The 22,340-nt window shown below is 37.7% G+C and overlaps 2 protein-coding genes across 4 annotated transcripts in view; both read right to left on the bottom strand.

Annotated features, from left to right (window-relative positions):
- LOC117377544 (caspase-3-like) overlaps window positions 1–22,340 on the bottom strand; it is a 52,966-nt gene that overhangs the window by 24,037 nt on the left and 6,589 nt on the right. The window lies entirely within an intron of this gene.
- LOC117377543 (caspase-3-like) overlaps window positions 5,407–22,340 on the bottom strand; it is a 52,434-nt gene continuing 35,500 nt past the window's right edge. The window contains exons 2-13 of one of the 3 annotated variants that reach the window (XM_033973986.2): window positions 21,936–21,977; window positions 20,105–20,167; window positions 19,655–19,705; window positions 18,018–18,068; window positions 17,670–17,732; window positions 17,288–17,356; window positions 16,350–16,474; window positions 15,497–15,625; window positions 12,707–12,882; window positions 12,097–12,226; window positions 7,504–7,668; window positions 5,407–6,645 (exon numbers count right to left, since the gene is read on the bottom strand). In XM_033973986.2, coding sequence (XP_033829877.1) covers window positions 6,533–6,645; window positions 7,504–7,668; window positions 12,097–12,226; window positions 12,707–12,882; window positions 15,497–15,625; window positions 16,350–16,474; window positions 17,288–17,356; window positions 17,670–17,732; window positions 18,018–18,068; window positions 19,655–19,705; window positions 20,105–20,167; window positions 21,936–21,973 — 1,173 coding nt within the window. In that variant the 5' untranslated portion in view covers window positions 21,974–21,977 and the 3' untranslated portion in view covers window positions 5,407–6,532. The remainder of the gene's footprint in view (window positions 6,646–7,503; window positions 7,669–12,096; window positions 12,227–12,706; window positions 12,883–15,496; window positions 15,626–16,349; window positions 16,475–17,287; window positions 17,357–17,669; window positions 17,733–18,017; window positions 18,069–19,654; window positions 19,706–20,104; window positions 20,168–21,935; window positions 21,978–22,340) is intronic. The other 2 variants (XM_055225079.1, XM_055225078.1) reach the window with 2 other exon arrangements.

Below are 22,340 nucleotides of genomic sequence, written 5' to 3' on the forward strand. Positions count from 1 at the left end.
TGTGACAACTTTAAGATCTAATTGTGTACTGTACGGTAGGTTTCAACAAAATTTGTAAACCATCATTTTGTCTAAAAACTAAAGAAAAACTCCCGCACACTGTCTCACTCTTAACCCTTAAAAGCCCACACCATTAAATCATTGACAGAAAATTCAAATTCTTTGAAATTGGAGCCTTTATTGGTCCCTCTGGACAAACAAATTAAAAAAAATTCAGATATAATTTTCCAAATATGAGTTTCAATTTGTATATTTGATACATCAGGTCACAATGCTCAAAGATTTGTTCTTTCCTGAACAAACAAAAATGTGATAAAACACAAACAAATTCAACAAATTTGTAATTCCAAACATAAAAAGTTCTATGATAATCTAGCAGAAATCAGAAATCCACCAATGGAACTGGCTGGGTGGAAATCTGGAGAGCATAACATTTGAGTTATTTTTACTCATTTTGCAGTTCACAACCTTTTTATTTTGCATTGTGGTAGGTTTGAAAACAGTTTCTGTCCTTGTTCAGGCAAAGATGCACTCTGCATTTCTGACAGTACACATGGGTAAAGTGGCCTGTACAGTGCTTGCATCTCTGTCGGATTACCCATGTTGCATCTTCAGACACACTGAGGTTGTTCTGAAAGTGAATCAGCGTCAACAAATTCAGGAATCGACCCCCTGACATCGCATCACAAACAGCGGGGTACCTTATCTCCATCTCCCAGTAGATGTACATTTTAAAGTACATTGGACATCTGTACTAACCCCATGTGCATGTACATACCCAGAATTTGCTCGATTTCTTGAGCATTTGTGTACACCAACCTTCCATTTTTCTGCACGCTGTACAAGTTTGTTTCTTCGGCAATTTCCTGTAGCATTTCGTCAGTCACACAATCTTTAAAATACATATATGGTGTCCAGTCAAGCCTATCTTCAGAGTCTTCCTCAACACATTCCACAAACTCAATAGATGGAGGTTCAAACTGTTTTCTTTTCCACTGATACACCTTCCTTTTCTCTTTACCCCTTGCCACCTGCTTTAGTTTTGTGTCCTTTGGTTTTGTTGTGTCCTCTTCTAGGACTTCTGGGCTTTCATCATCAGCACTGCTATCTGAGTTTTCCTCTTCTTCATCATCAATGCTATCGGGGTTTTCACCATTAGGAGTCCATTCCTCTTCCTCCTCCTCATCATCTTCACCTAGCTGCCCCATGTCACTTTAATTCCCATCCATCAACATTTTCAGAGCTTCTTCAAAACTGTATATTCTTGCCATCTAAAAACATACATGCACATAAAAACAGATTTTGATTTTATTTGAATTGGTCAGTTTTTAGTGAAAAGCAGTAAGGAAAAGAAAGTCACAAGCAATCGCATCATGGCAACACCAAACTAGTCATCGATAACCATGATAGAATAAGTTACATATATAGTTTTTTTACTCTAACTGTATCAAATTTTGTAATTTAAATATAAAAAGACTGTATGCTGTTTGATGTTATACTATATAATGCACAAAAAACAATAAAATGTCAAGTGACTAATTTAGAGTTACATGATCTTATATACCCGCTGTATCAAATGTGATACATCATTTTCAACACGGTTTTATTAAAACATAGATTATAAAATTTTAAGTATTTTCACTTTGCATCAACCCAGTAACTGTTCCTATTAATGTTTCAGTAAAAAAAATAATGTTTTTCTTACCTTAAGCTTTTCAAACTTGGCAAAACTCTTCATCAAAAAACACCTGTGTCCAATTCTTGAGTCATGCTTATCTTCCTGTGTCACTGGAAGGCCTTCTAATGAATAAATTATTACCCCCTGTTGGATTATCTGTGCATTGCATGTATCTGATTGTATACATTAGGTTTTTCATGAAAAAAAAATCACACTGCTAAAGTAGAGGGCTGAAAAACTCTTGTATCAAATATGATACGTTTGGCATTATAGGGTTAATGCAATTTTATTCCATACTACGTTTCGGTCGCTCTGACCTTCTTCAGGTATGAGGACAGCCCCTGCCGCTCCCCTTAAATACATCAAGGGACCGCCTCCTTTAGTTTAATCAACCAATAGTCGTAAGACACATGTATTCACAATCAAACCCCAAAAAACACCCGCAAGATTGTGCATAATTTCCTTTACAAACGTTTTTTGTGAATTAAAATACATGGATAATAACCAGAAAAATATAATGATTATTACCAATCAGAAAAAATAGCAGATATATACTATATACTTTGGATTTTTGTAAAAAAAAAAAAAAAAAAAAAAAAAAAAAGGCATAAATGACAAATGACATAACTGACACCCCCAAGAGGTTCCATTACATCTCCCTCATAACTCAGAGAGAGGGCAAAAAAACAGTTCTACATATCCACATCACAACATTACATTAAACAACAGTTCATCATTTAAGCCCTTAGGACTAAGAGTTTGTAAGGTAAAAATCCAATAGGCTTCGCGTCTCTTTAACGCGCGGTCGTGGTCTCCACCCCTCCGCGGAGCAGGCACCTGTTCAATCCCGCAGAAGCGAAGAGAAGACACATCATGTTTTAACAGGTTAAAATGGACAGCTACAGGAGAGTCCACATCTTAGCGTCTTATCGCGCTTTTGTGTTCACTGATGCGGGTTTTTAGTTTTCGTGTGGTTTTTCCCACATATGCAAGACCGCACGGACAACGCAACAGGTACACCACGTGGGTTGACGCGCACGTGATGACACTCTTGATGGGAAACTTCTTTCCAGTAAAAGGATGGCAGAAATGAGAGGTCTTGATGGTATTATGGCACTGTGCGCGACTGCCACACCTATAATTACCATTAGGAAGAGGGGCAATAAGAGTTTGCGCGTTTGGTGTATTTCTGCCATGAGAGAAGTCTGAATGTACCAAGGCATCTCTCAGATTTCTGCCTCTTCTATATGTGAACAGAGGTGGATCTTTGAATAATTGTGTAAATTCCGGATCTTTAAAATGTGCCAGTGTTTCAAAATGACTGATTTGATTTTGTGGCTCTGGGGTGAATACACTGTATAAAAAATCGCAGAAAAACGTCTCACATTCACCGAGTCCTTGTTCCTTAAAAGTGCGTCCCTTGGTTTGGATAACGCAGCTTGTTAAGCCTCCTCTATCCACGGTCGAGAATATCCTCTCTCCATGAATTTTGCCCTCATCTCTATGTTACTTTTCTATAAAGTCCTCTGTACTCTGGCACACCCGTCTGAGGCGGGCATCATTTTGAGAATACCGTCTATTGCTAGAGTGAAAAGATGTATTTACGAAAAAGACCATTTTGATTTAGCCCAGTAATGTGTTGCTGGGGTATCGTAGGTTCGTTGTAGTATAGCATAGCTATGGTAACGTGGAATAATAATGGTTCACTCACCTCCAAGACAACCAAAAAAAATTTACCACAAAAAGATAAACTACTGAGTTCACATGACTTACCTGGGAAAAATAGATTAAAACACTGTAAAACGTAACTGATATCTATAGCAAACAAATTGTGTGCGCCTTTCCCCGGAAAAAATATTACCTGTAAGGTTCCTACCCATATAAATTTAAAACGAGGACCCCATGTGGACGAGCTACAGCGTTACGAGTCACTAACGCACATATATACAAACACCGATGTGGATGTGAACAAAACAGTAAACAGAAAAGCGTGTTTCATTAATCTAACTTCAATTCAAAGCTAGTAGACCTATGTGAAGCTCTCAAATTAATCTACACTTCGTATTACATAGTCCCGATTCCATTTTGGGAAAATGACTATATTTTATAAAATAGTTCATGAAACATAACTACTATAAATTGTCTTAAAAACTTTCCAATTGCCTTTACAATCATGTTACATTGTATGTGGATCTGGTTCAGAGAAGTAGGTTGGAGCATCCCATATGCATGTGCATGATGGATGGTGACGCTTGGAGGAATAATGAGGAGATTAAAACTCCTAATTGCGAGTTTAAAACTCGTAATTAGGAGTTTTTAACTCCTAATTGCGAGTTTAAAAGTCCTAATTACAAGTTTAAAAGTCCTAATTATGAGTTTTAAACTCCTAATTACGAGTTTAAATGTCCTAATTAGGACTTTTAAACTCCTAATTACGACTTTTAAACTCCTAATTACGACTTTTAAACTCCTAATTGTGAGTTTAAAACTACTAATTACGAGTTTAAAACTCAAAATTTCGACTTCCTGTCGGGCTTTTATTTTATTTTTTTTTTTCCATGGCGGAAACGGGCTTCCATACTCCTTTAACCCCTCAGAAGTGTGAATCCTCTGTTCCGTCTCACCCTCTCCTCCGCTCCATCTGACCGTCTCCTCTGTATCCTCCTCTAACTCCAACTAAGTGAATAATACATTATTAATAATGATACAATTAACAGCAGAGGTAAACCAGGGGTGAGGAAGTTATCTTAAGTTCTCTTTAGTCTGAATGGCATAGGGTCATTTGAGAGGACATTTTCACAGGTGAATTCTGCTGCAGGTTACCATCTGTTTGACTTTAAGCATGTGAAAAAATGATGTGCCTCCTTAATAGAAAGTGGGAGGAGCTTGCTTGACTCATGATATCACAACATTACAGTATCACATTTGTCTCCAGCTCTAACCTTATCCTTCTCATATATTCATGCTGCTCCTGTGTCCACATGTCCTGTTTAAAAGCTGCAGAATTATATGTTGTATATTGTATATGTTTTTTCTGTTGTTTCAAAGGCATGTCATGAAAGTCAGTCAGACGAAGAGGCAGATGTAGTCGGTGCCACAGTGGTGCCCACAACACACAGGGTCCCAGTGGAGGCAGACTTCCTGTACACCTACACCACAGCTCCAGGTGAGATGAGCATTATTATTACATTATTACAAGAGGCTTGTTGTATCCATCCACTGTGATCTAAAATGTTATAGGGTGAAGGTTATGATTAGGTGAGGAGGTAAATACAGTTATGGCCAAATAAAAAAAATAAAATAAATAATAATTGTAATAATAGTTTGAAACACTGTGATTTCCTCAATGTGGGACAAATAAAGGTTTATCTTGTCTTATTGGCTGTGGGGCTTGCACTCACGCTTCACAGCAAGAAGGTTCTAGGTTTGTACGTACATTCCTCCAGCTAGCAACAAGATCAAGGTGTCCTTGTTCACATGCACACCAATATCTGATTATAATCTGATTTCTAGACCTTTAGGAGGACTTACATGATATGAAATCTGACTTGAGGATTCAAATGGACTATGAGATGATCTAGCTTTTTACAGGTCAGTTCAATCAACTTATAACTAGAAAAATCTGTGCATGTAACTGCAACGCACTGGTCGTGTGGAGGTTAGAATAAAGTGTGTCTTAACCTTATACAGCTAAAATAAAATAAAAAATAATAAATAAAAATATCTTTGACTTTGACAAACTTTATTGATCCACAAAGAACATTTTTTGGGAATAGTAGCTCACACGTTACAATATAATATAATAACAAAGAGCAAACCTATAAATGATAATATTAAATTCAAAATAAGTCATAAAAATAGCAAGAGACTGTCAAATAAAGCACAGTTATTAAGGCACAATTATACTCATATATCCATCATATACTGTACGCCCTGTACTGGGCATTGTAGAGGATGGTGGCCTATGATCCATGTTGTGTCTGCTAATATTATATTGTATGTTTCCTGTACTGATGGCTGTTTTATGATTTCTTTTTGTTTGTGTTACATAAGTCACAGAGGAATAGAAGCATGTATACCACATGTGTGGATTTCCAGTTAATGAATTGACTGTAAGAACTGGCTTGGATGAGCAGCAAAACGTCTTCGCTCCTACAACTTTTTGTCCAGTTGACAGATTTTACTTTTGGCCTTTACAATGGATCAATGGACGACTGAGGGATTGCACAGAATTGACCGATACAAAACTTTGTCCCTGTGTGAGGATGATTGAAGGACTTTGTCTTGGTTGTAATTGTTGCAACAGACACAATTACCACATCTGTATATGTCAGTTGTTGTTGTCAAGGCTAGCAATGCTTGTCTAATACAAACAAAAATCATCTCGTCTCAAAAGTATAACTAAATTGTATGATATCCAAATAATCCTGTTTTCTCTTCACTTCTGCCTGTTTGAAGCATGGTTGAAGTCAGTGTCCTTCAGTACACCCTAGTGGTCACTGAGCAGATTGCATCGACCATGGTTCTGAACATTAACTTGTGTTGTTGTTCTGTCCTACAAACGCCAGTGGCCACACTCTCACCTGTGCTTTTACAACTGGAGAGGCCAGTTTGTTGTTTTAGGGGATTGCACATGCATACTGAGGACCACAGCAGGGTCAAACAGCACTGAATAAGCCCATGATAAACCCCATGCAGGAATCGGACATGTGAGGAAAATTCTAGTGAGTGAGCACGTGCAGCAGGAGATGACAACAGCAGCGCCAACTTTCAACACAAATTATTTTTCGCAACAAGTCATTGTTTGCAGCTTCACGTTTGTAATGATTAGATGTTAGTTAGTAATACAGGCAGTCATTTAATGCAATAGTGAGCTAGTTTTATGGTGTTTGTTTGAAAGGGAAGATTCGGACAGAGCAGTGGAATGACAGCGGCTGAGGCAGATAGGAGCCCATCTGGTCTGTGACCTGTGAGTTTTAGGAAAAACAGGATTATTACACATGAGTGGAGGAAAATGTGGCCACTCTTGACTCACTCCACTTCAGGGAAATACAGTCAAATACAGTCCATTATATACAAATATTAATGGCTTCCATAATTTGACTCAAAAATGGCTCAGTATATATGTATGTAATATGTAAGTAAATGTACTAATTTGTGGTGTAGTTTGAATAAAAAGGGGTGTTATTAAATTGTTATCGAATAAATATTGCTGCCCACCCCAAGTTTGCTTACCTACCCATAAAAGTCACCGCATGTTACTACTTTGTGGATATAATTTCTTTTATTGAGTGACTCACTATTTGTCACTATTTGTTCTTCTATTTTTCCTCCCTTGTTGTTTTTTTGGCATATTTCAACTCCTTTATGATGATTAAAAAAGGTTTCAAAAGCATTAAGGTTTGAAAAATGAACACCTATCCAAGATACGCTGTTTCTCTTTTGGTACGATACAAAGCCCCAGACATAAAAACAACAACACACATTCATTAAACAGAATTGGCTGCTTGTGTAATAGTTTCGATCACATTGAAAATCTAAATATACACATACTTTAATATGATTGCATTGATAAAATAATTCCACTATAATGTGAGGAAGGGCAATTACTCCTCTCCACAGATATGATCTATAACTTTGCCTCTGGGCATCACCTGTCTCCATGAAGAAGAACTGTGAAACATTTTCGGCAATAACGTCTCCATATAGACAAACAGGTGACGGACTCTCCACCAGGAAAGTTACATAGTGCACCTTTAAAACCTATTTTGGTAAGTAGAAGTCTTTGGTCAACATGGAGGTGAAGCAGGGTATTGCTTTCTTACCGTCCAATTCCTTTTTACTGTTGGATGACACAAAATCAAGTGCCACTTTTCTGTTGACTCTGGTCATGATCTGCATCAGCTCCAGGTATTTGTATTTCAGTAGGGTCTCACACAGAGACTGAATGAACCAGGAGCCATTCTTAGCGTTCCTCCAGGCATAGTGTCCTGAAGACGAGAGAGTTGACAGAGGAATCAATTACTCAATGCTGTTTAAATACTGATAAGGCCTGTCATAATTACACAGGATAATTCATATGAAGTGAGATATATAAAGTAAATATAGACAATAAACAATAATATAGAAAACAAACTATAAAGCAGAATTGTTCCAAAAAGTATTCTAAATGCTTAACAGAATACAACACTTAAGTCATTAGTTTGTAGCTATCATGACTCATAGAAGTTCATAATTCAAACCTCTACAGCTTAAATGTTACATTGCAAAATTTTGTATTCTATTAATCATTTATTGAACGATAGGTAAATATAGAAATTATAGTGACAGGCGTAATAATGATGCACTATTGGTTCTGAACAGATGCAACAAAATATCCAAATCCTAGAGTCTCAAACCAGTACCACCAAACTGAAAATGCCTTTTGGATGGGAGCCAAAACCTTTTGATTTCAGAGGTTTCAGAGATGGTCCAGATGACCATCTCTGAAACTTTTTCTACCTCATTGTGAAATTAGTTAATCAGTATTTGACCCACATTTTCACCCAATGTTTTTTAAACTTTTTCTTGAGTTCTTCATGACTCTAGTACTGATTTGTTACTTAAATTATATAGATGTATATTAATAATGATAATAATTAAAACTGCAAGCAGTGATAAAGGCCCTCACCACCCCTTGCGACCGCGGTGCACACACCACCGCGGAGATACTGCCTTTCGTTCCCGTTTACATCGCCCCTCCCCCCAAAATCAGCGACTGAGTAATACTACTCCATTCATTCCAATGAGATCATTTATGACATTGTCACGCCTGAACGGTTGGAAATAGAGGCATGTCTTCATTGGCTTTTTTGTTCAGTATGATGAGAGGAATATTTGTACCAAATTTGAATGGTCTATGACAAAGTAATAATTTTTTATCCTTGTTAACCAAAACCATGTATTTCAATTAGAAATGTCAGACGTTGCCATGGCAACACCTTTGAAAATACAGGTATGGTGTCATTGACTTTTATGTTCAGTATAGGAATAGGGATGTCCATGTCAAATTTGAAATGTTTGTGACAAAGTAATTTTTTTGCGTACCATGCAAAAATTTCAAAGGGGGCGCTGTGGAGCAATGTAATATTTGACATATGTAAATTGCATATCTATGCACTCAGATCAAGATTTGGAACAAAACGTATATTAATGCCGGGAAATAGGAAACTGCATGTTTGAGTTACAGGCTATTTAATACTTCAAAAAACGTCTTTTTTATTTGCAGGCTGGCCACACCCACATTTTATAACTTAAAAAAATCCAAGGGAGTATTTTATAATCCCACATGGTCTAGTAAATTGTGACCATTTTGCAAATTTCTTGAATGAAAATCCACGGCGCAAAAAATCCAAATGTGAGAGGTAAAATTTTGAAAAAATGGGGTTCCGCCCACAATGGCCGACTTCCTGTAGGGTTTAGGGTGGGGTCATAATATAATTTTTTACTTGTCTTGACATGTTCTATGTTTGTACCAAATTTCATTTGTCTACGATGAGAAAGGTCTCTCATTGCCGTAATGTATTTTGATTTTTGAGGTGGCACTACTGAGTCATTTTGATACGTACATTTTTATGCACATGAAAATACAACATTTTTTGCCAATCTTGAATTTTAGGCCATAGTTTGATGAGTGTAGAGCATCTATTTAGTCTACAACAAAGTCCAGTACTCTGAACCCCATTCATTTCAATGACACATTTATTATGTTGCCACAGTAACATAGTTGCAAATAGAGGTATGTTCTCATTGGCTCTTTTGATCAACATGAGAAGAAGGATATATGTGCCAAATTTCAATTGTCTATGAGAAACTTTGTAAAATCAAATGAATTGGGGTTGTTAGGGGGCGCTACCGAGTCATTTTTCAATATTTTTCAGTAGGAATTTCAAAAAAACTAAATTTTTCGCCAATCTTGAATTTTGGATCCAATAAAATTAAGTTTTCGTTAACATTCAGGGGGTCAAAAATGAGTTCAATCTGGCACGTATAATAATAATAATAATGGAAAAAAATTTTCCACCCATTATTTTTCTCCTAAACCATAACACCTACAGTCATGTGACTTTCTCACATTGTGCCCCATCACAAATAATGCCCCTGTGAATTTTTTCACAAGTGCACGACAATTCGATTGTCTTCAACAAATTTTTGAAAATGAAATTTGAAGAGGGCACTAGAGAGCCATTTTGTGAGAGAGTGCCTTGATTTGCATATGATTGCGTTCAGCTCACAAATGTGCATAAACGCTGTATTAGCGTTTTCCCAACAAAAAATGTGTGAAAGAGAAATATTTTTTTGAAATATTCCAAAATTTACGATTTTGTTGAAAATTCAAACGAAGTCATTCAAAGTCATAATCAAAATGTAATTGATAATCTTTAATCACACACGGGTTTAGTGGGATTGGCCAAATTTGAAGTGTTTGTGATGAAAACTGTGCGAGAAAATGTCCTGAATGCGAGGGTGTGCACTTCCCGGGTTTGATCCAATATGGCCGACTTCCTGTACATTTTAGGGAATTCTGACATATGTAAATTGTATATCATTTCATGCAGATCAAGATTTTAAACAAAATGTATATTAATGCCAGGAAATAGGACACTGCATGTGTGAGGTATGCGCACTTTAACACTTCAAAATATTGTTTTTGTCTTTGCAGGCTGGCCACACCCACATTTTATAATGTAGAAAAATCCAAGACAGATTCCTATAATCCCACATGGGGCTAGTTCATTTTGACCAATTTGCATGTTTCTTGAATGAAAATCCACGGTGCAAAAAATCCAAATGTGAGAGGTAAAATTTAAAAAAAAATGGGGTTCCGCCCACAATGGCCGATTTCCTGTAGGGTTTAGGGTGGGGTCATAATATAATTTTTTATTTGTCTTCACATGTTCTATCATTGTACCACATTTCATTTGTCTACAATAAAAAAGGTCTCTCATTGGCATAATATTATTATTTAGTATTTCAAATTTTGAGGTGGTGAGGTGGTGCTATTGAGTCATTTTGAAACATTAATTTTTTTGAACATCAAAATAAAAAAATTTTCACTGACCTTGAATTTTGGGTGCAATAAAATTGAGTTATCGTTAACGTTGAGGGGGTCAAAAATGACTTGAATCCGGCCTCCAAAATAATAAAGAAGAATAATGGAAATGCATTTTCCACCCATTATTTTTCTCCTAAACCATAAAAGATACAAACATGTTACTTTCTCACATTGTGCCCCATCACAAATAAGGTCCCTGTGAATTTTTTCACAGGTCCACGACACATCGATTGTGTTCTACGAATTTTCGAAAATGAAATTTGAAGAGGGCACTAGAGAGCCATTTTGTGAGTGACTTGATTTGCATATCACTGCGTTCAGCTCACAAATGTGCATAAACGCTGTATTAGCGTTTTCCCAACAAAAAATGTGTGAAAGAGAAATATTTTTTTTTAAATATTCAAAAAATTGTGATTTTGTTGAAAATTCACCCTGACCACACCCAAAGTCATATTCAAAATAAAATAGATAATCTTTAGTCACACATGAGTTTAGTGGGATTTGGCCAAATTTGAAGTGTTTGTGATGAAAACTTTGTGAGAAGATGTCCTGAATGCAAGGGTGTGCACTTTTGTCATTAACGGATTTGATCCAATATGGCCGACTTCCTGTACATTTTAGGGTGGGGCCATAATATAACTTTTGTCATGTCCCGATATGTTCTATTTTTTTATATGAGTTTCAGATTTTTAAGTTGACTTTTTTCTGAGTCGGGCTCCCATTGGCCCCATGAAAATCAAAGTTTGAGGTGGCACTACCGAGTTGTCTTTCATTACTTTTTCTCTGAGTCTTTTGTGACAATTAGAGCTCGTCGAGTTCTAATTTTTGACACCACTCACTGCCATGTCGGGGCGTGTTTACTACTTGATTTTTGCCATTTTCCATGCTCCGGACGCGGTTTTAATGAGTCCCTCGCCGGGACGTTGTCCCAGGCTCGAGCCTAATAATACATTTTATTTGACAGAGATACAAAACTGGATGATGGTGAGAGTGACTGATTATATGGTGTAGGATTGTGTGAAGAGGTGGGTTTTGAGTCTGGATTTAAAAAGTGGAAGAGAGTCAATGTTGCGGAGGGAGGGAGGGAGTTCCAGAGCTGGGGAGCAGAGCAGCTGAAGGCTCTGCCCCCCATGGTGATGAGACGGGCAGAGGGGACAGAGAGCTGGAGAGAGGAAGAGGAGCGGAGGGAGCGAGAGGGAATGGAGATGTGGAGGAGGTCAGAGATGTAAGGTGGGGCCAGGTTATGGATAGCTTTGAAGTTTTTATCTGCTCTACCCATCTCTACTTTGCATCAGTGGATGAGTATAATACTGGCGTATATCACCTGGAGCTGTGGCGTAGGCGTACAGGAAGTCTGCCTCCACTGGGATCTTTTGTGTAATGGGCAGCCCTCTGGCATCGATCAGGTCGCTGTCCGTTGCTGCCCCACAATCTAATTTACTACCACGACATACCTTTGAAACAACAATAAATAAAAATGCAACATATAATTGTGCAGATGAAGATTAGTGGACATGTACAGAGAGGGAATGTGAATATATGAGGATGAGGATGCTGAGTAAAGGCTGGAGACCAAAGTGGTATTGCAATGTTGTGATATCTTGAGTCAAGCAAGCTCATACAACTTTCAGATAGAGCAGAGAATGCAGAGCATACAGAGAAGATGGTCAAAGGAGCAGAGGATGCAGAGGAGATGGTCAAACAGAGCAGAGGTTGGAGATGCGAGGGTCAGATGGAGCAGAGGATGCAGAGGAGATGATCAAACAGAGCAGAGGATACAGAGAGAAGAGTCAGATAGAACAGAGGATACAGAGGACACAGTCAGATGGAGCAGAGGATGCAGAGGAGAGGGTCAGGTGGATCAGAGGATGATGAGGAAAGGGTTGGATGGAGCAAAGGATTCACACCTCTGAGTAGTGAAAGGAGGGACTGACCTGTAGAAAGAAGAGTTTGGGTTTCCCTATGAGAGACTTGCATTCGTCTCCTTTAAAATATTTGGTGAGTTTTTCAAGTTTCACCGTGTCATCTGTCCCCTCAATCCCTTCTTCATTTCCATGGCTCAAAATGACACAAATGAAAGATGCGTTGTTACTGTGGTCCTCCCTAGACACTGGAAAACATCATGTACAAGACGGTGTAAACTCTCATTCATCTAAGAGTGGTTCAAGAAAGAAAAGATAGAAAAGGTTTCAATGGGGGTGACATCCCCAGATTGGCAGAGAGATACAACATAACCATATCAACAGTGATATTTTTGCTCCATTGTTGTATTGAAAAAAAAAAGAACACTCTGGATGGCAGTCAAAGGCGGGGGTCTCAAAAACCTGATCTCGGGAATGTCAGCTCGCTGGGGTCGAAAAAGGTTGAGTGTTACTAGATATAGTCCGCCTCACCTCCATGCATAGCTTGGGCTCTGGAACCTAACTTCTTGAAAGGGGCTGGATTCTACATTTCTCTGCTGTTGCCTGCGGGGAGCGGTGGCGAGCTGGTGTAGGCTTGCTTATTGCCCCACTGCTCACCCGCCACATGTTGGAATTCAACCCAGTGAATGAGAGGGTCGCATCCCTGTGCCTTCGAGTTGGGGACAGGTCTCTCACTGTTGTGTCGGCCTACGGGTCGAACAGCAGTGTAGAGTATCCGGCCTTCTTAGAGTCCCTGGAAGGGGTACTAGACAGTGGACCAACCAGGGAATCCATTGTTCTCCTGGGAGACCTCAATGCCCACGTGGCATTGACACCTGGAGTGGTGTGATCAGGAAGAATGGCCTCCCAAGCGGTTTTCAGTTATTGGACTTCTGTGCTGTGAACACAAGGGTGTCCACCAGTGCATGTGGCACCAGGACACCCTAGGTCAGAGGTCGATGATCAACTTTGTTGCTGTGTCATCTGATTTCCGGCCGCGTGTCTTGGACACTCAGGTGAAAACAGGGGCAGAGCTGTCAACCAATCACCACCTGGTCGTGAGTTGAATCTCATCGCTGCTGTTTGCAGATGATGTTGTCCTGATGGCTTCTTCGAGCCAGGACCTGCAGCAGGCACTGGGGCGGTTTGCAGCCGAGTGTGACGCGGTTGGGATGAGAATCAGCTCCTCCAAATCTGAGGCCATGGTTCTCAACCAGAAAAAGGTGGCTTGCCCTCTTTGAATGGGTGTTGAGTCCTTGCCTCAAGTGGAGGAGTTCAAGTATCTCGGGGTCTTGTTCACGAGTGAAGGATGGAGCATGAGATTGACAGGCAGATCAGTGCAGCGTCTGCAGTGATGCAGTCACTGTATCGACCTGTTGTGGGGAAGAAGGAGCTGAGCCGAAATGCAAAGCTCATGATTTACAGGTCAATCTACGTTCCTACTCTCACCTATGGTCATGAGCTTTGGGTAATGACCGAAAGGATGAGATCGTGGATACAAGCAGCCGAAATGAGTTTCCTCCAAAGGTAGGGAGGTAGGGTGAGGAGCTCAGTCATACGGGAGGAGCCGCTGCTCCTCCATGTCAAGAGGAGTCAGCTGAGGTGGCTCGGGCATTTGTTCAGGATGCCTCCTGGCATCACCTCCCTAGGGAGGTGTTCCGGGCATGTCCCACCAGGAGGAGGCCCAGGGGAAGACCCAGGACACACTGGAGAGACTATGTCTCTCGGCTGGCCTGGGACCTGGAGGATGTGTCTGAGCTGAGGGACGTCTCGGACTGCTGTCCCCCCAACCCAGGTCCGGAAAAGCGGAAGAAAATAAATGGATGGATATAAAAAATATTTTGTTGAGTTACTGCTCAAGTCCTGACCAGAACCAGGAAGTACGAGCACATATGTCCTGTGCTCGGGTCTCTGCCCTGGTTTCCTGTGGCTTTAAATAGACTTTAAAGCAGCTCTGCTTGTGTACAAGTTTCTCCAGGGTCTAGCACCAAAGTACATCTCTGACATGTTAGTGCCATATGAACCATCTTACACTCTGTGGACTTCAGGGATCGGCCTCCTGCTGGTGCCCAGAGTCAGGACTAAACATGGGAGATTAGCGTTTCAGTTTTATGCAGAGGCCTCTACTTTGACAATGTTTAAATCCAGGCTCAAAATTGTTCTGTTTAGCTGTGCATATGACTGAAAGGTTTTTATTCTGCACTGTTATTCACAGATCTCTATATTTTCTATTAAAGTATTGGAAATCAGATACTAATTTATATTAAAACTAGAATCAAAATTATACGCATCTAAATTATAAAATGTGAAGTATCCATAGTAAAAAAGTCACATTCACATGACAAAACTGATCTTGAGCTGTATCAGGACAAAAATAAGACCACACAGATTAGTAAATGCTTATGGACCACTATGGAAACCTACCTGGACAAGTGTGGGATTACATTGATATAACAAGTACTACGATTTAATGTTGGAAATCACATTCCATTGTTCAAATAAACAGTGTTTTGTTTTGTTTTTTAATCATTGGGGTAATCGGGATCGGTGTTGAGTATCAAGTCTATTCCATAGTATTAAAGTATTTTAGTATTGTGGCAACACTTGTTACTTGTGATGTTCAATTGTAAATAGCAGTTCATTTGTCCTCATCCGTTTTGTCTACAAACCATGTGATGTTAAGTCATGTCTTGTTATTAGTGTATATGATTTGCCACTCGTGTTTGTGTGTCTTGCAGTAAATAAGTAAAATACTTGAAAGAATTTCTACAGCTTATTATTTAATCAAACCATTTACCTGTTCCTAAAAGTGAATGAAATTACCTTTCTCCAGCTCCTGCTTCATCTGTTTCTTAGTCAGGTCTTTGTGCACAATAACTTTATATCCCAGATTCTCAAATGTCTTTTTCAGAGCGGCTTCATCCACATCTGTGCCAAATCTAGTGGACAGTACTGAAACACCAAACCAAAAACAGGCTTAAAGAACACAATATGCATTCTTGTGGCTTTAGATCCCTTTAAACATAATTTAGGTAACCGTGGGATAAGTATTTCACATTTACTACATTAAAATAATGTCAAGAACACACTTGATAAACTACACCTCTATTTCCAGTGAGGCCTTAAAGTACTGGAGCTCCCTCTGCTGTCAGCAAAATGAATGAGAATGTGAAAATAAACACATCAAGTTCTTAGACCCCATAAATGCTATGCTAATAGAGAAATGTGTTTGTACAAACTTTGAACATCAAATTTATCTGATGATGATTTATGGACCTAAAAACTGAGCATGAGAAGTTTGGGAATTTTTACCTATGACACAATAATTTGGGCAAACTGTAAACCGAGAATTTTTGACTGCTCAGAGAAGACAACAGTTAAACAAACAAGTGTGAATGAAGCAGATATACAACTCCAGGTATGTATTTGATATACTATATAACTTGGTAAATGATTGATCATAATATGTCCTTTAAAGTGTTTTGCCTCCCTTCTGCATTGGCTCTTACGAAACGCGACAAGTCAAACCTATGTGTTCTAAATATTGAACAATAATGTAGATAGAGCTGACCTGAGCAGTGTGTTTCTCAAGTTCAAAAATGAAAGAAGGGAATAGTGCTTACTACGATCATTTCCATTCTCAACTCAAAACGCAAAAATTAAATCTACTTTGTACCTTTAAAGTTCTTGTTGTTGATGATCAAACAGACTCCCAGACAGGGGAAGTCCATCCGGTATTTGCACTGATCCTCCGAGTCCTTGATGGTAGGTACAGTACTCATTGAAGAGGAGGCGTTTTCACTGGTATAATGAAAAAATTGTTAAAATTCTATAAATTGTATTATTTTTTCCCCACTAGTGCTTTACAAAAAACTGACTGACTATGGCTGCATAATTTGGGAAAAATATGTGATTGAAATTTTCCTGACAAACATTGAGATTGTGATTGAATTTGCAATTTATGTTTTAATAAGAGGATTCTCATTTTAAACATGTCCATATGAATTTACAAAAAGAGTGAAAGATGCTGTCAAACAAATACAAGAATCACATTTCAGAACATATTTGTACAGATCTAAACTACTAACAGTTTTTATGTAGAATAACACAGGATATTTTGCTGTTTGTGTAGTAAATGTGGGTACGTCCAGAACTGCAACCTTTGTAATTTGATTGCTGCATCCATTCAAATAATGATTTTAGTCTGACTGCGATTCATCTTGCAGCCTTAATACTGACATTTTTAAAATCATACACATTTGATAATTGTCCATTGACTGATCTTAACGCTGGGATACCTGAAATTCATCTCACCAAAGCAGAAAGTATGCAATTAAATATGTCTAACTTATACCTAGCTCTCACAAATTCTTTATCAGGCATGGCTTTAGAACAACTTTTTCTTTTCTTTTTTTATTATTAGCTACAGTGTGCAGAGGTTTCATTTTGTCACAAAGTGCAGCTTTTACAATATACTCTTAGGGGAAAACAATATTTAATCTTTTACAAAAAACACTACAGCTACAGTACTACATCTTTAAGGCTACAGAGTTTATGGATTTTCTACAGTGTTGTGGTGGTAGTAAAGTTCATTGTACACATACCAATACTTACACTGGTAACTTTTCTGAGTCAGCTGTGTTAGTACTGCTACTGCTTGGTTCTTCAGGGGCCTTGATGATCCTGGGAAAAATAGGAAAATATTAACTTGGTTGAAAAATGTGCACAGCATATCAGATGAAATACGCAGTGGGTAACCTGTTCAACTATTATATGGGTATATTGGAATCATAACTGTTTTTTTATGTACAAAGGACTATAGGTTGGAATACATACTAAAAGTGATGCAAAAACTCAGTACAAAATGTGTCATGGGGAGTGTACCTACACCATTTTACAATTACAACAATTATTAAAGTTTCCCAGCTCCAGCACTCACACACAGCCTTCACTCTGTTTTCCCTCTGAGGACAAACTCTCCAGAAATAATACTTACTCTGATAACTTTAATGCATCAGCTGTGTCCCCACTGCTTGGTTCTTCATGAGACTTAATGATTCTGGGGAAAAAATAAAAATATTAACGTAGCAGAAAAATTAGTACAACATATCACATGAAATACATGTACAGATTAGTGGGTAACCTGTTGTAGGATTTTTGTCTTTAAGTGGCATTTTGGAATCATAACAGCTTTTTATACACAAAGGACTAGAGGCTGTAATATTTACAAAAGTGACACAAACTCAACAAGTGATTCTGGATTTTCTGCAGTAGTTGGTCCATCCCAGTCCATGGCTGGTCAGGCAGGTAACATTCTAGAAGGAATCCAAATTAATATACTTACTTTGCTGACTCATTTTCATCCCCATTTCTCTGTCTTTTCTCATCCAGGATTCTGAAAAAGTATTGATTATAGTGAGGTAGAGACATGGTTTGCTGTTTCATCTGTGGGAAACTGGCACTGTGCCAGACAGCAGTAACATAGGCACCACCTACCAATGTAATGTGAACACACAACACAGTCTGACAGGGCCACCTTAGTACAAATAGTGGCTTTAACGCTGGGCTTTACACTGTACCATTTTTGGGGCAATTCTGACCCAAATTCAAGTCACACAAAAACTGCTGAATTTCAGCTTGTCTGTGTCATGCAGTAAAATAAAATACAGCCACACACAGTATACTGTATACATACTGTACATTATATGATACTAAACGCAGCTCTGAGGGGCTGGAGGCACCAGAAAGGACAATAAACTTCAAATTATTTATTTATTTTATTTTAGGAAGTCTCATTGAGATTACCTCTAATTTTAAAGAGAGTCCTGAGTACACAGATAAAACAATTACAATTAATAAAATGGATAATAAAATGTATATTTAAATATTTACTGAACCTCTGCTCCACAGGCTCAAAGTCTGAACAGTCTGAAAAGAGTCTGAATCAGGGAGGTGAGATACTGTGGAAGTTTTGCCAGTACAGCTTTACAAATGAAGATGTGGGCGTGTATAAGTCTGCAGGTCTGCAGTGAGGTTCAGCTCTGCTGTACAGATCACAGTGGTGACTATAGTAATTGTCAACAGTATTAAAACAAAGAGCGGTGTGGTAAATAGTATCAAGATTTTTTAAGATATTGTTTGCTGCATGACCATGAATAATGTCACCATAATCCAGAGAAGAAAGGACTGCAGATTGAATTAATGTTTAATGTTTTTATATGAAAAACAGGCTTTAAGAAATTGAATTTTGAGTTTTTGTGAAAAGTTATCAGTGCATGTTTTAAAAGACATCCTGCTATCCAACCAAATACCAAAGTCACCATTTAAAGTACAGTTGGGATCGTAGGAGCCCATGACATGAGAAATTGTAAAGTGCATAGTTTTAATTTTTGGCAAATTTTGGACAAGTTTTAGATTTTTTACTGACCATTGAAAATAAAGCTTACTGAGCAGTGGGTGCGATAGAATACAAAATTGTGTCATCCTCATAAAAATGGGCAGTACAATAGGAAGATGGGGCTGAAATATTATTAATATACAAAGTAAAAAGTAATGGGTCAAAGATTTAACCTTTGGGAACACCCTGTTTTATTACTGACCATGGAGATGTGCATCCATCTGCCATTACTGATTGTGGTGTATTTGAAAAGTATGAGGTGAACCAATTTAGAGAAACCTTATCAAAACCAAGAGATGCAGATATGATTGTACTGTGGCCCGGTCTAAAACCCGATTGCAGTGGATTCAGGATATTGTTCATTTCAAGAAAGGGCGACAACTGAGAGTTTACTAGTGATTCAAGAATGATTGAGATTCAGTCATACAATATGAGGTGGGGAATAATTGGGAATCTCTTAAAATTGTACAAAATTTCACAGTGTAAGCCCTGTTTAAGACTGCAAGATTATGAAAGCAAATGTAGACCCTAATAAAAACATCTGAGTTAGTGGGTTTGTCTAGTGATGGTAAAATGATACTTACTTAGCTGAGTCAACTGTGAACCCACTGCTATGCTCCTTATCTGCCTTGACCCTGAAAAAGTATTTATAACAAATATTATGGCTGAAAATGTATTTATTATTGTTATAAAAATGCATATGTATTATCTTTACATTTCACACAATTTTCGCCAGGCATTAAATTATAGTCACTTTGCCCCATTCAAAAATCTAAAAAAAAAAAAAAAAAAGCTTAAAAGGCTGCGCTCTAATACAAGTTTTGTATTCTGGTGCATTTTACAAGTACTAAAGCATCCCATTACTTATTTTACTGAGCTAGGCTCAAGAAGTCACTTTATTACAACAAAAATCTCCATTTAAACAATATGAATTGTAGCTGCCCCCTGTCTGTGGATTGTGGATTAGAAACATTACAAATACACTTTATTCAGCCTATTGGTGGCATAATTCATTCATTCATCCCAAAACTTACTTTATTACAATTGTGAACGAGTTAGCTGTGTTACTGCTGCTCTGTTCTTTATCTGGAACAAACCTGAAAAAGTATTGAATGCACATTTATTATTGTTAATAATAATAATAATAATAATGATAATAATAATAATAATAATAATAATAATAATAATAATAATAATAATAATAATAATAATAATAATAATAATAATAATAATAATATTTTTTTAAATAATGTGCTCTTCATTCCATAGAATCTCGGAGTGCTACATTAAAGCTGCAGAATGTGCGTAAGATACACTCATATGTTTGTGGGTATCAGAATGATGAAAAATTAGGACCATTTGCATGGCGATTAACAATTAAAACTGATTATTGAATCAGGAAGGTGAGAGACTGGGGGATGTTTTGCCAGTACAGCTTTGTAAATAAAGATGTGGGTGTGTATAAGTTTGCAGGTCTGCAGTGAGGTCCAGCTCTGCTGTACAGATCGCAGTGGTGAGTATAGTAATTGTCAACAGTAATGAAACAAAGAGCACTGTGGTAAATAGTATCAAGATTTTTTAAGATATTGTTTCCTGCGTGACCATGAATAATGTCACCATAATCCAGAGAAGAAAGGACTGTAGTTAGGATTGTAGGAGCCCATGACATGAGATCTGGTAAAGTGCATACTTTTAGTTTTTGATAAATTTAGGACCAGTTTGAAATTTATTAATGACCATTGAAAAATATCAAATGCATTTTGTTATTTGAATAGAGGTTCCTGAGCAATGGGTGCAATAGAATTATTGTGCCATCCTTGTAAAATGGATAGTACAAAAGAAAGAAAGATGGGGGTGAAATATTATTATTATACAAAGTAAAAGTAACGGTCAAAAGATGGAACCTTTTGGAACACAGTTTTTTTATTACTGACCATGGAGATGTGCATCCATCTGCCATTACTGATTATGGTCTACTTAGTATGAGGCGAACCAATTTAAAGAAACCTTATCAAAACCAAGGGACACAGCTATGATTGTATTGTGGCCCAGTCTAAAGCCTGAATGCTGCAGATTTACTAGTGATTCACACAATATGAGGGTGGGAATAATTAGGAATGTCTTAAAATTTTACAAAATTGCACAGTGTAAGCCCAGTTTAATACTGCAAGAATATGAATGCAATTGAGGACCATAATAAAAACATCTGAGTTAGTGGGTTTGTCTAGTGATGGTAAAATGATGTACTTTCCTGTGTCAACTGTGAACCCACTGCTATGCTCTTTATTTGCCTTGACCCTAAAAAAGCATTTATAACAGATATTATGGCTGAAAATGTATTTAGTATTGCTATAAAAATCCATATGTATTGTCATTACATTTCACATGATCTTAACTAGGCATTAAATTATAGTTACTTTGCCCCCAAAAAATAGAGCTTAAAAGGCTGGGCTCTAATACAAGTAAGTACTAAAGCATCCCATTACTCATTTTACTGAGCTAGACAATAACAAATATAAAGTCTACAACTCTGCTAAATATTTAGTTTGTGCCTGATATCTAAAAGAAAATCAAGTCAACAATAGAAAACCCGTGAACTGTTAAACCACAGGGACACTACAGACTACACACACATTTATCACTGATACAGTGGGATCAGAAACAGTTGAAATTAACCTTTCTTTTCCTAAATACAATTTTTCTGTGTGTTGGGGAAATAATTATTGTGGGGCAAAAACAATAGGTCCATTGGCATAAATTAGAAACTGTTTGTGCCTCCGTGCCACTTAGTCATCATGTTGAGGGACAATTTTCAAATAAAATGTGACTCCATTAGGTTATAAATGAACAGATCCCAATACTCACACTGCTGTATCAACTGTGTCCTGATGTTTGCCTGCCATGATTCTGAAAAAGAAATGAAATAAGTATTATCTCTGGCAGATACAGATGGACTATATCTCATGTTAATATGTCAGTTGTAGGTGAACTGTTGCACTTATTGCTCTATGACCACTGTGTCCAGTAACACTGAAAGTGAAAATAAATTGAATATCCAAAATTCACTTTCTTCCATCACATTCTTCCAACTATATTTAACTTTACAACATGTTGTAATTATTTTAAAGGGGGGGTATTATGCGAGCTTTCTACCATGCTACCATAACATTGTTCCCTCGTGAAACACAAGCCTAAAGAGGTTTTAGATGTCATCCATGCATGTTTTAATAGTTTAGCAAGCTCCCTGGGCCCCATTTGAACCCTACTTAC

This window comes from Periophthalmus magnuspinnatus, chromosome 10 (assembly GCF_009829125.3).
Source record: "Periophthalmus magnuspinnatus isolate fPerMag1 chromosome 10, fPerMag1.2.pri, whole genome shotgun sequence".
In the NCBI taxonomy this organism is placed as follows: Eukaryota; Metazoa; Chordata; class Actinopteri; order Gobiiformes; family Gobiidae; genus Periophthalmus; species Periophthalmus magnuspinnatus.